Genomic DNA, 15,825 nt, shown 5'->3' with positions numbered 1-15,825 from the left:
TATTAATAAAAGCCTAACGTATATTAGCAAAATCGTTATGGTATTAAACATTATGTAACAAGACCCAGGCATATGAAAAAGGCTCAGTTCTGCCCTGGCATTGGAGCTTGCAAGTATTCCCAATTTATCCAGGCAGTTGTAATGACTATTTAAAATTTTTCTTTTTCCATTTTACCTTTTCTGTTTCCTTGGCATGGCAAAACCTGAAGTTTCTTTCGTTAATGCCAAGTGACTTTATATGTATATAAAATCACACATTTTTTTTTTCCTGGAAAAAAAGTGTGTGTTTTATTTGCATTAAAAAAATTGCATGCTCTTCTGTATTTTATAACCTTTGGTTTATGCAGGAATATGCTGAATTTCAGTATCGGAGGAGGCACAGACAACAACGCCGTCGAGGAGATGTGCACAGTCTGCTCAGTAACCCTCCAGACCCTGATGAGCCGAGTGAAAGCACTTTAGGTAAGCTCTTAAGTTGGCTCAGTTTTAGTCTTTTTAGTTCTCTTGAATTTATTCTTAAAACTGGCAAATTTAAATGTTTGTGAAATAGTTTGTAGTGTAGATATATAATCAATATGCAGATGCTTTGAATGTCACAGGATACATAAAACCAGAGAGGTTAAGAACATGGGCGGTGGAGTGGCGTCTGGGTGGCTCAGTTGGTTAAGCATCCGACTTTGGCTCAGATCATGATCTTACGTGGGTTTGTGCACCGCATTGGGCTCTGTACTGACAGCTCAGAGCCTGAAGCCTGTTTCAGATTCTGTGTCTCCCTCTCTCTTTGCCCCTCTCCCACTTGCACTTGCTCGCTCACTGTCTCTTTCAAAAATAAACAAACATTAAAAAAAAAAAAAAAAAAAGAACATGGGCTGTGGAGTCAGCTGGAACCTGCATTCATGACCCCATCTCTATGTATCAGTGTAAGACTTCAGTCAAGTTGACTTAACCTCTCTAAGATTTAGTCTCCTCATTCTAAGAAGCAATAAAAACAGTGCCACATTGTGGGCTCATTGTGAGCATTAAATGAGATCATGTGTATAAAACCCTTAATTAAGCACTAGTAACACCTAGAGAGCACTCAATAAATTGTAGCTGTTGATCACTGTTACTGTGTTCATGGAATATTTTCCTCTTAGCTTCACTTCTCCCGTTAACATTCTTTAAAAGAAAATTTCTGAAATAAATCATTTAAAATTTATTTTTTAATGTTTATTTTTGAGAGAGAGAGAGAAGGAGTATGTGAGCAAGGGCGGGGCAGGGAGAGAGAGGGAGACACAGAATCCGAGGCAGGCTCCAGGCTCTGAGCTGTCAGCACAGAGCCCTATGCAGGGCTTGAACTCATAAACTGTGAGATCATGACCTGAACCAAAGTCAGACACTTAACCGACTGAGCCACCCAGGCGCCTCTAGAAATCAATTATTTTGATTATCAACTTTTAAATGTTAAATTCTTAATGGAAAATCTTCAAATTCTTATGTCAGCAGATCATATTTAATAAATCAGGATCAATGAACCTAAAGATTTGTTCTTCAGGCTATTGTAATTCCAAAATTCTTTAGTTTTAAGAACTTTGAAAACTAAAATACCTTTATTTGTTATTGTTTAAGAAAAAAAGAGTGGTGGTAGCACTTGCATTTATGAATAGAACCATATGTAATGCAAACAAAAACGTAAAGAGCAATCGTGTTTGAAGTGGTAATATTAGATATATTTTGATGAGACATATAGGGAGGAGAATCTCTGAAAGATTAAGTGAACATGTGAACACAGGTTTTCACCAGCACTGAAAGAGAAATTATTGACTAAAATAAAAAGATGTGTCCGGGTGCCAGGATGGCTCAGTCCACTGAGCATCTTTTTTTTTTTTTTTTTTAAAGCTTATTTATATATTTTGAGAGAGACAGCACATGGGCATGCACCTGGTAGGGGCAGAGAGGGGAAGACACAGAATCTGAAGCAGGCTGCACCCTGTCAGCACAGAGCCCACCACCATGGGGCTTAAACCCACAAATTGTGAGATCATTATCTGAGCAGAGATCAAGAGTTGGACATTGAATCTACTGAGCCACCCAGGCGCCCCAAGCTTCCGACTCTTGATTTTGGCTCATGATCCCATGGTTGTGGGATTGAGCCCCTCATTGGGCTCTGCGCTGAGTGTGGAGTCTGCTTAAGATTCTCCCTCTCTGTCCCTCTGCCCCTCTCCCCTGCTTGCTAACATAAAAATTAAAAAAATAAGTGCAAAAAACATGTGTGAAGTCTTGTATGACTGGATTGTCTCTGGTTCCACTTGCTTTGAAACAGACATCCCAGATGGTGGCAGTGGCCGCAGGCCGGGTGCCTCTGTGGTAAGTTCCGCATCTATGAGCGTGCTGCACAGCTCTTCCCTGCGTGACTACACCCCTGCCAGTCGCTCTGAAAACCAGGACTCTCTTCAGGTAGCCTTTGTGGGCAGCCTCATTGTTCCTGTTTTTGCTCTTTCTCTGTTTAGCCTGACTTCCTATTTTTACTTTATTGCTCTTTTTCTTCCTTTCATTAAAAATCTTTGTTTCAGAGATGTACTACAGGAAAAGATTCCTAAATGTCAGAGTTATCTTAAGGAATTTTTTTTTCTCTTTAGCATGGACAAGGAAAAAATTAAGATTTGAGTAGATAAAGCAATAATTCTGTATAAATAGAGGTAGTATTATTTATCTGGTGAAAGAATAGTCGGTAAACTTCATTAGGTTAAATAATTTTTCCTTTTAAATTTTAAAGTGATTTAACTTTCTGTTGCCTCAGGCTCTGAGTTCCTTGGATGAAGATGATCCCAATATACTTCTTGCAATACAATTGTCATTGCAAGAATCCGGGCTGGCCATTGATGAGGAAAATAGAGACTTCCTCAATAATGAAGCATCCTTAGGAGCGATAGGCACCTCTTTACCTTCCAGACTAGACTCAGTCCCCAGGAACACAGATAGCCCTCGGGCTGCACTGAGCAGCTCTGAGCTGTTGGAACTTGGTGACAGCCTCATGAGATTAGGAGCAGAGAGTGACCCATTTTCAACTGACACTCTGAGTTCACACCCTCTCAGTGAGGCGAGAAGTGAATTCTATCCCTCATCCAGAGACCCTGACTCAGCTGGCCAGGATGCCAACATCAGTGACAATCTTCTTGGCAACATCATGGCTTGGTTTCATGACATGAATCCTCAGAGTATCGCCCTGATTCCTCCAGCAGTTACAGAAATCAGTGCAGATCCCCAGCTCCCCTGTGTCAAAGATGAATCAGAAAGTAAGAGGGATGTGGAGCTGGTGCCACCAGAAGATTCAGTGTTTGAAGATGCCGTGGTCAGTGAAGGTAGAGGAACCCAAATAGAAGAAGAAAATCCTTTGGAAGAAAATACTCTGGCTGGGGAAGCAGCATCTCAAGCTGGCATTAGTAGTAATGAGGCAGCCAACAATGGGGATGGTTCAGATGCTTCAAGCCAAACACCTCAGACCTCAAGTGACTGGCTTGAACAAGTACATTTAGTGTGAACTGCACACCTCTGGGCTCTAAACGAATCACAGGTACAGATGGTATTCTAGTGGAGTATGCTTTGTAGAGACTTGATCCACTTAATTCCAACTCAATTATAAACCACTGACATTAGTATTGAATACGAAGGAGTTCCCTTGAATGGTAGCTTCATTTCTGATTATTACCTTAGAGGGAATTTCTTTTGTATTTAATTGGATAGCTTTTCCCCTTTGTGCTGACAAAAAAGAAGAGTAAGAGAAACACAAATGGAATAAATAGGCTAGATTCCACATTGTGAGAAAATGCAGTCCTCTGTTTAGCCTAAAGTCAGCGATACTTAAATTGAATGTTTAAATTAAAGGCTTACTCCCTAATCCTTGGGTGGTTTTTTCCTCTTTTAAAGAAAAAAGTTTTCTTCATTTTAGAAGTTATTTTGGACAGATCTAATAACATGTTGTTCCTCAATCTCTTTGTGCTCTTCTATAACTTTATTCCTTTTTGTCTGAGCAGTGTGAATTGAGGTATCCAAGGCATCTCTTTAGTGCTACGTCTACCACAGTGTAGTTTTAATATTCACATGAATCAAAGATTTCTTTTCATGTCTATTTCCAGTCCACTTGTGCCAAACTGACTCGTGCACTAACAAGGCGTTTAGGTGTGCAGTGTCCTAGAGGGCTCCAGAGTAGTCTCAGCCTTCTCGGGAGTTAAAGGTGCCACTTGGTACCAGAATATAATGGGCTTTTGTTGCCATGGAGACTGCATTTAAATAAATGTAGCCTGTAGCTTAAGTTAACTAAACCTAATGCTGCTGTTAAAAACAGTTTATTTTAATATTAAAATACAGTTGATTAGCAACAGCGGTGCTGTATTTTAAGAGACACTTTATTGGAAGTGCAATCATAGTTCTTTGTTTTCACACTTTTACAGTGCATTCTAATTACTAATGGGTGCAATTACTTTTAATGGTGTTTTATAAAATAGAAAAAAAAGTGGAGTTTTCATGAGTTATAGTAAATCCCACAATTATTAAAAAATTTCAATAAAACATCCTGCGCAACATGTTACCGTGCCTTTGCCTAACTAAATGGATAGTTGCCAGTTAAATAAGTGAGTAATTGAAATTTCAGTGTCTCTTCTGAAGTAACTATGCTATGAATTGCAAAGACCTCCATAAAACCACCCATGGCCTTGCCTTTACAGTAAATATAACTACTAAATGTTCAATCGGTTTGCCTAAATAGCAAATGCTGACATGTGTTTGTTCTATTGCACAATACTCATTTGCTGTGTGATTACTGTTTAGTGTTGAAAAAAAATCAACTTCCTAGTTATCAGTGTCTTACTGTGAAGAAAATACTGGTCTTAGTTGTAATTAAGATACAGTGATACAGTGTGTAATTAAAACTAGAGTAAACTGTTGGAATGGCTGTTTTACTTACATATTATCAAAACTAGCGTAACATAAACAAAATAGATATGCAACACTCCATTTAATGTTTTTCCAGATTCTTACCAGAAATCTACAGATACCAAAATTTCAGTACTGAGTTTGTACAGGCAAGTCCTGGGCTGGGTAAAAGGTTACATTAGTATGGATATCCATGTGAGTTGTGATTACGGTTTTTATTTTTTTTTTCCTCCAAAACCTGTTTCTGAAACTCTTGTACTTGGAATTCATATGGCTAGGACACTCTATTAGAGTACTTAATATTCCCCCGGTTCCCTTAGAATAAACTGTGTGTGAATCGCTCCTAGGCCATGGATATCAAAGGTCCACATTAGCTTTTATTTCCCCGGTCTTCAGAAACAGTGATATCAATCCCCAGTAAATTAGTTGGGGAAAATATTGACTTTGTCTACAGTGTATTACTGTATATTCAACTGAAACAGTCCATTAAAGGATTTTTTTACAAATTTATTTTGGATTAAAAATATCAACACCAATCAGTTTTTAGACCGAGTTGTAACTTTTCAATAGAAAGAGTCTTTGTATCACATTGAGGCGTCTTGCGAAGCTGCAATAAGGTGAGAAAGAGTGCTCTGTGTGAAGACAGTGTATGTGATGGGTTCTGGTTCCTTGCGCCTTGTGCAGTACCCTTTGTTTCTGTGCTATCTCCTGAGCATGAAAAATGATCATTATTCAATTTGTATTTACTTGGTACATATTTTAAAAACACAGTCATTGACTTTACAGTTCAGAAATAAAGTTTGGCAAAGCCTATTTTGTAAACAAGTTAATTTTATAATGTAAAAAAAAAATTACTCTAACCTTGACTTGTTATTTGCACTTTCATAGTCTATACTTGATACATTCCCACTTTATATACAGTAGGATTCTACAAACGTGTAGATGTTTGGCCAAATGAATGCTGTTAATATGTAAAATTCTTTGATTAAACATTTATTACTTAAACTACTTCACTTTTGTCTCATTACATTGTAGACTTTGTTTTAACCAAGTCAGGAAGCTGATTTTCTTCAAATTAAATTCTCTCCAAAAAAATGGGATTAATTTGGTTCTTACATGTAACTAATTAGTGCATAATATTTTTTATACTAGCCCACTTACTATTTTATACCCCAAAGATAAACTCTGAAACACTGCATGACAATGTGTTAAAACATTGTGACTTCAGTGCTTTTATTTTCATCACTTTCAGGAGAAAAGTGTTAGGATTTTTCCTTGAAATCTCTAATAGAAACACACAGGAAAAGATAGAATTTTAAGGTGTTTTGTGAAACTGCTTAGGACAGGAAAAAGAGTTTATGCCAAATGAATAGAAACACCATCATTGTATTATTCTATCTCCTCTAAGTTACCAAAACAGCCCTTTGCATCTGAACTTCAGGCTTTGTGGGGTCTGCCAGGGATAACTACTTAGTCATGTATTTATGTTTTTCATCGTGTGACTCTGAAGCTTAATCACTAATGTCCATCTACTGAATGATTCTTCAGATGTTGTTTATTGCAGCCACCGATCTCATTTTTGTTCTCCTTTTAGTTCTCAAATGTTGTTGCTTATTACCTGTCATGAATTAAAAGCTGAGACTTAACTGAAGTTCGCTTTGTAATTTTAAAACAGTTACAGTTAGTATATCTCTGAGGAGTAAAATCTTGGAATCTAAATAACAAATTTTGGGAATCTTTTTAAGGCTGAAATAAAAACTCTGTAAGAAAAAAAATTGTCACATGCTCTACACTTGGGCTGAGTTATGTCAGCCTTGGACCATCAGCATAATTATTGGGTCTTCTCCTTAGGAACGGTATATTACTGCCTTGTCAGTCATCACCCTCTCACCAGAATAGATTTCTTTCTAGAAAAATGCAAGTGGCCGTTTCCAGACTATTATGTGAGACTGTCCTTATTTTAGAAACTGGCAGTAGTCCTAATTCTTAAAAAGAGATGGACCAGAAAAGTTTTCTTTAGCTCTCTGTCCCACTTAGGACTGACAGGTGGCTGACATACTGAGTGGTGGGCACACTTTTAAAGGACTTATCCTTCTTCAGTTTTTGAAACTATAATTTGAAAACATTCTTGATTAGGCTACACATCATTTTGTAGCCAGCTATTGCCCAAGGGCCTAGCCTGCACAGGGCGTCCACTTACAGAGAGGATGAAAGAGAAATACACGAAAGAACAAACAAAACACAATATTGGACACAATATTGGAAAAGCTGTCAGACAAGACTGTCCAGTTCTGTTGCACCTCTTCTGCACCTACACACTTTGCTGGGTGGGCCAAGACCACAGGGCTGACAACAGTTTTGCCTGGGTATTTCTCAGGATGTATGTAGTTAGTAACCTTGAGGACAGGGAGCAGGCCTGCTGTAAAAGTGGATTCCTCACCCTGTGTTTCTCAATTGCATGCTTGACATCTCTCTGGACCCAGTGCATTGCCCGTGTGGATCTAGGGACAATGGGAACTGCAACAAACATGCTAATGTTCATTCTGCAGGCTGTGTTAAGAATGCTAAATAAAATCCTTGACCTCTGACCCAGGAGTCTTGTGTCTTCTGTCAGCAGCCATGATACTGTGACAGGTCAACTTACTGGTTCTTACTGATAAGGTAAAATCAAATCCCAGACCTGGCAATTTTGGCTATGGGGATGGAATGCTGACAGAAACATGATTTTTCTGGAAGAGGAACCATGGGCCAGATTTGGGAATCTAATACTCACCAGAATCTACCTAGTAGTGAATGCTCTCACCCAGGTGACAGGTGGGGGGTGAGGGAGAAAGGCTTCCCTCTGTCCTACTTACTATTGAACAGAAGTTAACCTAATGTTTAAAGGCTTAACCATAAAAGCTAGGATTAAACAAGCTGCCCAAATGGTACCTTGATGGCTGGTGATTCCTGCAGGCAGGCAGAGGAAGGAACATTTTCATGACAAGCAATCAGCAATTCCTGTGACCCTATCTGAAAGGTTATATTGCTGTAGTTACTGAGTCAAGGAGCCCCCAAACATAAAATAAATGCTGTCAGCAATAAGAAACTTGCTTTTTGATTGAGAGCTTTAGGTAGACCAAAAACTTTAAAGGTTCGTTTGGTTGGGCTGCAAGCAGTCGTGACACTGTTCAACTGCAAAAGTGTATGCAAAGCCTTGCCTGAGAGTGTAGAGCAGGCGGCCCTCACAATGTGGGTAAAACACATTGTGGCACGTGGAGAAGAAAGGAGCCTCTGGGCCCTGGTTCTCTCTGGATGCTGACAGGCATCACCACTGCCATGGGAGAGCTAGTTGGAGCACTGACCCTGGAGTGAGGGGCTAAAGGAGAAAAAAGCCAACAGTTCAGTTTCTTCCCCACAGGTTAGCCTCTCCCACCTCCTCAGGTTTCCCACTCTCTTCATAGGGGGATAGCAGGATCCTGCACCCATATGCCACCTGCTATAGCTCCCAACTCACACATATTTTACACTGTTTGCACAAGCTCCACAGCAGAGAAGGGAGGCCTTCCCTTATGAGTGGGGCCTTATGGGTGATTCAGTGTAATGTTGCAGATTCCAAATCCAAATGTGGAATTGATGGGTTAATGCTTACGATTACCTGTCTCATAATTGTCACTGGGATTTCTCCTATTCGAGGACTGCCATACCCAGAGAAGTAACAGTGGGGCATGTAAATTGCTCCCCGGTTAGCCCAGCTGTCTCCTCTCCAGTGGTCCAACAGAAACAATAAAAGAAACCCCAGCAGGAGAAAGGAAGATCACTCCTGTGAAAGTATGCAGACCATTTCCCAGCACAACATTGCCACCTGCCTGATGCAGCCACTAAGTACAACCATTTTAGAGAAATTCACCTATCAACCTGCGGCTAGGCCCTTGTTAAAACTGAATGCCTGACCCATGGAGGCCTTGTGACTCATTGGGATGACCTCTCCAATTTGAAGTGAGTTAGCTGGAATTAGAAAATTAACACAGGCCAAACAGGCCCTGCAAGTCAAATAGAAATTATGTTAGAAGAGGTATAATTGAGAGTACAGCTAACTTGGAAGTAAGGAAGTAACCAAGTAACCAAGGAAGTAAGTATCTCAATTTTACATGAATAAATTAGTAGGTACCCCTTAATGAAATACTTTGATATATTACTTCAACCTGAAAAAAAGGTAATGGCTTAGTGGAGGGGGTCTCAGTACACAGTAAGGCCTGCACTTGGTTCAATTGCTCGGCAGAAACTCCTACCAAATCCCAGGAAATAGTGCTTTAAGCTATAGATGATATATTCGAAAACTTATATACAAAGTCAAAAATAGCTAAAAACTATTATTTAGAAGTGGCACGCATCCCTTCCAACATCAAAACTATAATACTCAGGGACAGGAACAAAGATGGTGGAACAGCATGGAAGTTTTCTTTGCATCTCGCGTCCATGAAATACAGCCAGATCAACACTAAACCATCCTGCACACCTAGAAAACTGATCTGAGGATTAACACAACAATCTGCACAACCTGAACCACAGAACTCAGCAGGTACGTGGTGCAGAGAGGTGAACTGGGGGAGAGAGAAGCCGCGGAGGGCAGGGAGCTGTTTTTGCTTGTGGAGACAGGACAGAGACAGGAGTAGGGGGATGTGTGTGTGGGCGCGGGGGGGGGGGGGGGAGCACAGGAAAACTACTCCCCCCCCCCCCTCAAAAGCAGCTGGAGAGAAAGTGGTAAAGTGGAGAAGCCAGAGACAAAGGACGGGTACACGATTGCGGATCAGGGAGAGCAGAGAGTTCCAATTCTAGAGACTGGGTACCTGTGTGAGGCCATTGTGACCCCTCCCACACATGCGCATACACACCTACAAGCACCACAACAATACACCCCAGCAAGCTAAGCAGTGCGTTCTAGTGGGGAACGGAGCTGTTGCACTAAGCCCCACCCAACTGGGCCAACCACACTCTTCAGGAACACCACAAATCTCTCTGCCTGCTTACTTTACGGACTATGAAGTGCTTCATAGTTTGACTTCTAGGGGAAAACGATGTAATGTCAATCATATTTCAGTCTGTTTGCTGGTCCATCTATTCAATTTTCTTTTCTGTTTCTTTTGTTTTCTTCAATGCAGAAAGGGAAAAAAATTATTTTCATTTTCAATCATTAAAATATTTTTTCTACTATATTTTTTGGGTTTTTGTACATTTTTCAAATTTTATTTTACTTCCATCGTTTCATTTTATTTCATTGTATTCATTTTCTCAAAATTTCAAATGTTTTCCTCCCTCCCACCCCTTTTCTCTAATCTTTCAACCTCCTTTCAATAACCAGACCAAAACACACCGATGATCTAGCATCATTTATTTGATATGTGTGTGCATGTGCATGTGTGTGTGTCATTTCTAATTTTTTAATTTCAATGTTTTTTTTACCTTATTAATTCCTTTTCTTCCTTCAAAATGACAAAACAAAGGAATTCACCCCAAAAGCAGGAGGAGGAAGAAACAACAGGCAGGGACTTACTCAACACAGATACAAGCAAGAAGTCTGAACCAGAATTTACAATCACAATAATAAGAACACCAGCTGGGGTCAAAAATAGATTAGAATCCCTTTCCGTGGAGATAAAAGAAGGAAAAGCTAGTCAGGATGAAATAAAAAATGCCATAACTGAGCTGAAATCTCGATTGGATGCCACGGCAGCAAGGATGGATGAGGCAGAACAGCGCATCAGTGATACAGAGGACAAACTTATGGGGAATAATGAAGCAGAAAAAAAGAGGGAGACTAAGGCAAAAGAGCACGGTTAACTATTAGAGAAATCAGTGACTTATTAAAAAGGAACAACATTAGAATCATAGGGGGGTCCCAGAAGATGAAGAGAGAGAAAGAGGGGTAAAAGGGTTACATGAGCAAATCACAGCAGAAAACTTCCCTAACCTGGGGAAAGACACAGACATCAAAATCCAGGAAGCACAGAGGACTTCCATAAGATTCAACAAAAACCGACCATCAGCAAGGCATATCATAGTCAAATTCACAAAATACTCAGGCAAGGAAAGGATCATGAAAGCAGCAAGGGGAAAAAAAAGTCCTTAACCTACAAGGGAAGGCAGATCAGGTAGGTTTGCAGCAGACCTAGCCACAGAAACTTGGCAGGCCAGAAAGGAGTGGCAGGATATATTCAATGTGCTGAATCTGAAAAATATGCAGCCAAGAATTCTTTATCCAGCAAGGCTGTCATTCAAAATGGAGGGAGAGATTAAAAGTTTCCCACACAAACAAATATTAAAGGAGCTTGGGACCACTAAATCAGCCCTGCAAAATTTTTAGGGGGAGTTTCTGAGGGGATAAAACTCGAAGAGAAAAGAGAGAGAGAGAGAGACCAAAAACTACAAAGGTCCTAGAAAGGACCAGAGAACACCAGACACTCCAACTCTATAAGAAACATAATGGCAATAAATTCATATCTTTCAGTACTCACTCTAAACGTCAAAGGACTAAATGCTCCATCAAAAGACATAGGGTAACAGAATGGATAAGAAAACGAGATCCATCTATATGTGCTGTTTACAAGAGACCCACTTTAGACCTAACGACACCTTCAGACTGAAAGTAAGGGGATGGAGAACCCTCTATCATGCTAACGGTCACCAAAAGAAAGCCAGAGTAGCCATACTTATATCAGACAATCTAAACTTTAAAATAAAGACTGTAACAAGAGATGAAGAAGGGCATTATATCATAATTAAGGGGTCTACCCACCAAGAAGACCTGACAATTGTAAACATGTATGCTCCAAATGTGAGAGCACCCAAATAGATAAACCAATTAGCCACAAACATAAAGAAACTCATTGATAACAATACCATAATAGTAGGGGACTTCAACACCCCAGTGACAACAATGGACAGATCATCTAAACACAAAATCAACAAGGAAACAATGGCTTTGAATGACACACTGGACCCCATGGACTTAACAGAGATAGTCAAAACACTGCATCCTAAAGCAGTGGAATATACATTCTTCTTCAGTGCACATGGAACGTTCTCCAGAATACATCACATACTGGGACACAAATCAGCCCTCAACAAGTACAAAAAAGTCAAGATCATACCATGCATATTTTCAGACCACAACACCATGAAACTCGTAATCAACAACAAGAAAAAGCTTGGAAAGATAACAAATACTTGGAGACGAAAGAACATCCTACTGAAGAATGAGTGGGCTAAGCAAGAAGTTAAAGAGGAAATTAAAAAGTACATGGAAGCCAATGATAATGATAACACCACAGCCCACAACCTCCAGGACACAGTAAAGGGGGTCATAGGAGGGAAGTATATAGCAATCCAGGCCTTCCTAAAGAGGTAAGGAAGGTCTCTGATACACAGCCTAACCTTACACCTTAAGGAGCTGGAAAAAGAACAGCAAGATAAAACCCCAAAACCAGCAGAAGACAGGAAATAGTAAAGATTAGGGCAGAAATCCATGCTATCGAACCCAAAAAAACCCAGTAGAACAGATCAATGAAACCAGAAGCTGGTTCTTTGACAGAATTAACAAAATTGATAAACCCCTGGCCGGTCTGATCAAACGGAAAAAGGAAAGGACCCAAACAAATAAAATCAAGAGTGAAAGATGAGAGATCACCTCCAAAACAGCAGAAATAAAAACAATAATAAGAGAATATTATGAGCAATTATATGCCAATAAAATGGGCAACCTGGAAGAAATGGACAAATTCCTAGAAACATATAAACTACCAAAACTCAAACAGGAAGAAGTAGAAAATTTCAACAGGCCCATAACCAGTAAGGAAATCGAATTAGTAATCAAAAGCCTGCCAAAAACCAAGAGTCCAGGGCCAGATGGCTCTCCGGGGGAATTCTACCATTTAAGCAAGAGTTAACACCTATTCTCTTGAAGGTGTTCCCAAAAATAGAAATGGAAGGAAAACTTCCAAACTCTATGAAGCCAGCATTACCTTGATTCCAAAACCAGACAAAAACCCCACTAAGAAGAATTCTAGGCCGATTTCCCTGATGACTATGGAGGCAAAATATCCTCAACAAGGTATTAGCGAACCGGATCCAACAATACATTAAAAAAATTATTCACCACGACCAAGTGGGATTTATACCCGGGATGCAGGACTGGTTCAATATCCGCAAAAACAATCAATGTAATTCTTCACGTCAATAAAACAAAGGACAAGAACGACATGATCCTCTCCATAGATGCAGAGAAAGCATTTGACAAAATACAGCATCCTTTCTTGATAAAAACCCTCAAGAAAATAGGGATAGAAGGAGCATACCTCGAGATCAGAAAAGCCATATATGAAAGAACCGCCGCTGATATCATCCGCAATGGGAGAAACTGAGAGCTTTCCCCCTAAGGTCAGAAACAATACAGGGCTGTCCACTGTCACCACTGTTATTCAACACAGTATTGGAAGTCTTAGCCTCAGTAATCAGACAGCACAAAGCAATAAAAGGCATCCAAATCAGCCAGGAGGAGGTCAAACTTTCACTCTTCACAGATGACATGATACTCTATATGGAAAACCCAAAAGATTCCACCAAAATAAACAAATGAACAAACAAACAAGCTGCTAGAATTGATCCATGAATTCAGTAACATGACCAGGATATAAAATCAGTGCACAGAAATTGGTCGCATTCCTATACACCAATAATGAAGCAACAGAAAGAGAAATCAAAGAATCGATCCCATTTACAGTTGCACCAAAACCCATAAAATACCTAGGAATAAATCTAACCAAAGAGGTGAAAAATGTATACACTGAAAACTATAGAAAGCTTATGAAAGAAATAGAAGACACACAAAAAAAGGAAAAATATTCCATGCTCCTGGATAGGAAGAAAAAATATGGCTAAAAGTCAATACTACCCAAAGCAATCTACATATTCCATGCAATCCCTATCACAATAACACCAGCATTCTTCACAGAGCTAGAACAAACAAGCCTAAAATTTGTATGGAACCAGAAAAGACCCCGAATAGCCAAAGCAATCTTGAAAAAGAAAACCAAAGCAGGAGGCATCAACAATCCCGGACTTCAAGCTGTATTACAAAGCTGTAATCATCCAGACAGTATGGTACTGGCACAAAAACAGACACTCAGATCAGTGGAACAGAATAGAGAACCCAGAAATGGACCCCAAATGTATGGCCAACTAATCTTTGGCAAAGCAGGAAACAATATCCAATGGAATAAAGACAGTCTCTTCAGCAAGTGATGCTGGGAAAACTGGACGGCGACATGCAGAAAAATGGACCTGGATCACTTTCTTACACCATACACAAAAATCAACTCAAAATGGATGAAAGACCTAAACCTAAGACAGGAAGCCATCAAAATCCTTGAGGAGAAAGCAGGCCAAAACCTCTTTGACCTTGGCCGCAACAACTTCTTACTCAAAACGTCTCTGGAGGCAAGAGAAACAAAAGCAAAAATGGAACTATTGGGACGTCATCAAAAGAAAACTTCTGCACAGCAAAGCAAACAATCAGCAAAACTAAAAGGCAACCGACGGAATGGGAGAAGTTATTTGCAAATGACATATCAGATAAGGCGTTAGTATCCAAAATCTATAAAGAACTTATCAAACTCAACACCCAAAAAATAAGTAATCCAGGGAAGAAACGGGCAAAAGACATGAATAGACACTTCTCCAAAGAAGACATCCAGATGGCCAACCGACACATGAAAAAATGCTCAACGTCACTCATCATCAGGGAAATACAAATTAAAACCACAAGGAGATACCACCTCACACCTGTCAGAATGGCTAACATGAACAACTCAGGCAACAACAGATGTTGGCAAGGAAACAGAGAAAGAAGGTCTCTTTTGCACTGCTGGTGGGAATGCAAACTGGTACAGCCACTCTGGAAAACAGTATGGAAGTTCCTCAAACAATTAAAAATAGAACTACCTTACGACCCAGCAATTGCAGTACTAGGTATTTATCCAAGGTATACAGGTGTGCTATTTCGAAGGGACACATGCACCCCAATGTTTATAGCAGCACTATCAACAATAGCCAAAGTATGGAAAGAGCCCAAATGTCCATCGATGGATGAATGGATAAAGAAGATGTGGGGTGTGTGTGTGTGTGTGTGTGTGTGTGTGTGTGTGTGTGTGTATCTGTCGGCAGTCAAAAATAATGAAATCTTGCTGTTTGCAACTACGTGGATGGAACTAGAGGGTATTATGCTAAGTGAAATTAGTCAGAGAAAGGCAAATATCATATGATTTCACTCATATGAGGGCTTTAAGATACAAAACAGATGAACATAAGGGAAGGGAAGCAAAAATAATAGAAAAACAGGGAAGGGGACAAACCATAAGAGACTTAAATATGGAGAACAAACAGAGGGTTACTGGCGGGGTTGTGGGAGGAGGGATGGGCTAAATGAGTAAGGGCATTAAGGAATCTAATCTCGAAATCTATATGCTAACTCACTGGATGTAAATTAGAAAATTAAATAAAAATAAAATAAAACTAGAATCACTCATGTTCAAAATGGTATTTTAACATTTTTAAATATGAGAAAGATAATAAATATTTACCACAGATGAAAAAAGATACATGGCTAATATATAAGCATATGAAAAGTTCCACATTACTCCATCAGGAAATGCAAATTGAAATCACAATAGGACACACTACATACCTATAAAAGTGGCTAAAATAAATAGCATCAACGCCAAATGCTTGCAAGGAGGAAGAGAAATGGGTCACTCATGCACCGCTGGTTGGAATAGATGATGGCACAGCCACGGTGGAAAATAGTTGGGTATTAAAACCATGCATCCACTTACCATATGACCCAGCACCCGCACACCTGGTGTGAAAGTGAGAAACATG

General features: G+C 39.7%; 1 protein-coding gene and 1 long non-coding RNA gene across 4 annotated transcripts in view; one reads left to right on the top strand and one right to left on the bottom strand.

The window, feature by feature from the left end:
• ANKIB1 (ankyrin repeat and IBR domain containing 1) overlaps positions 1-5,919 on the top strand; it is a 145,200-nt gene extending 139,281 nt beyond the window's left edge. For 2 of the 3 annotated variants that reach the window (XM_015066512.3, XM_053218469.1), the window contains 3 exons: positions 348-462; positions 2,303-2,436; positions 2,780-5,919. In XM_015066512.3, coding sequence (XP_014921998.2) covers positions 348-462; positions 2,303-2,436; positions 2,780-3,520 — 990 coding nt within the window. In that variant the 3' untranslated portion in view covers positions 3,521-5,919. The remainder of the gene's footprint in view (positions 1-347; positions 463-2,302; positions 2,437-2,779) is intronic. The other variant, XM_015066513.3, reaches the window with a different exon arrangement.
• On the bottom strand, positions 5,124-10,041 carry LOC128314795 (uncharacterized). The gene is made up of 2 exons (XR_008296842.1): positions 9,922-10,041; positions 5,124-8,269 (listed from the first exon to the last, which is right to left on the bottom strand). It is a non-coding gene; the product is annotated as an uncharacterized LOC128314795 (long non-coding RNA).
• Positions 10,042-15,825: the final 5,784 nt, after the last annotated feature.

The sequence above is a fragment of the Acinonyx jubatus genome, chromosome A2 (assembly GCF_027475565.1).
Source record: "Acinonyx jubatus isolate Ajub_Pintada_27869175 chromosome A2, VMU_Ajub_asm_v1.0, whole genome shotgun sequence".
Classification (NCBI taxonomy): Eukaryota; Metazoa; Chordata; class Mammalia; order Carnivora; family Felidae; genus Acinonyx; species Acinonyx jubatus.
This window is presented reverse-complemented; position numbering and strand designations above follow the sequence as displayed.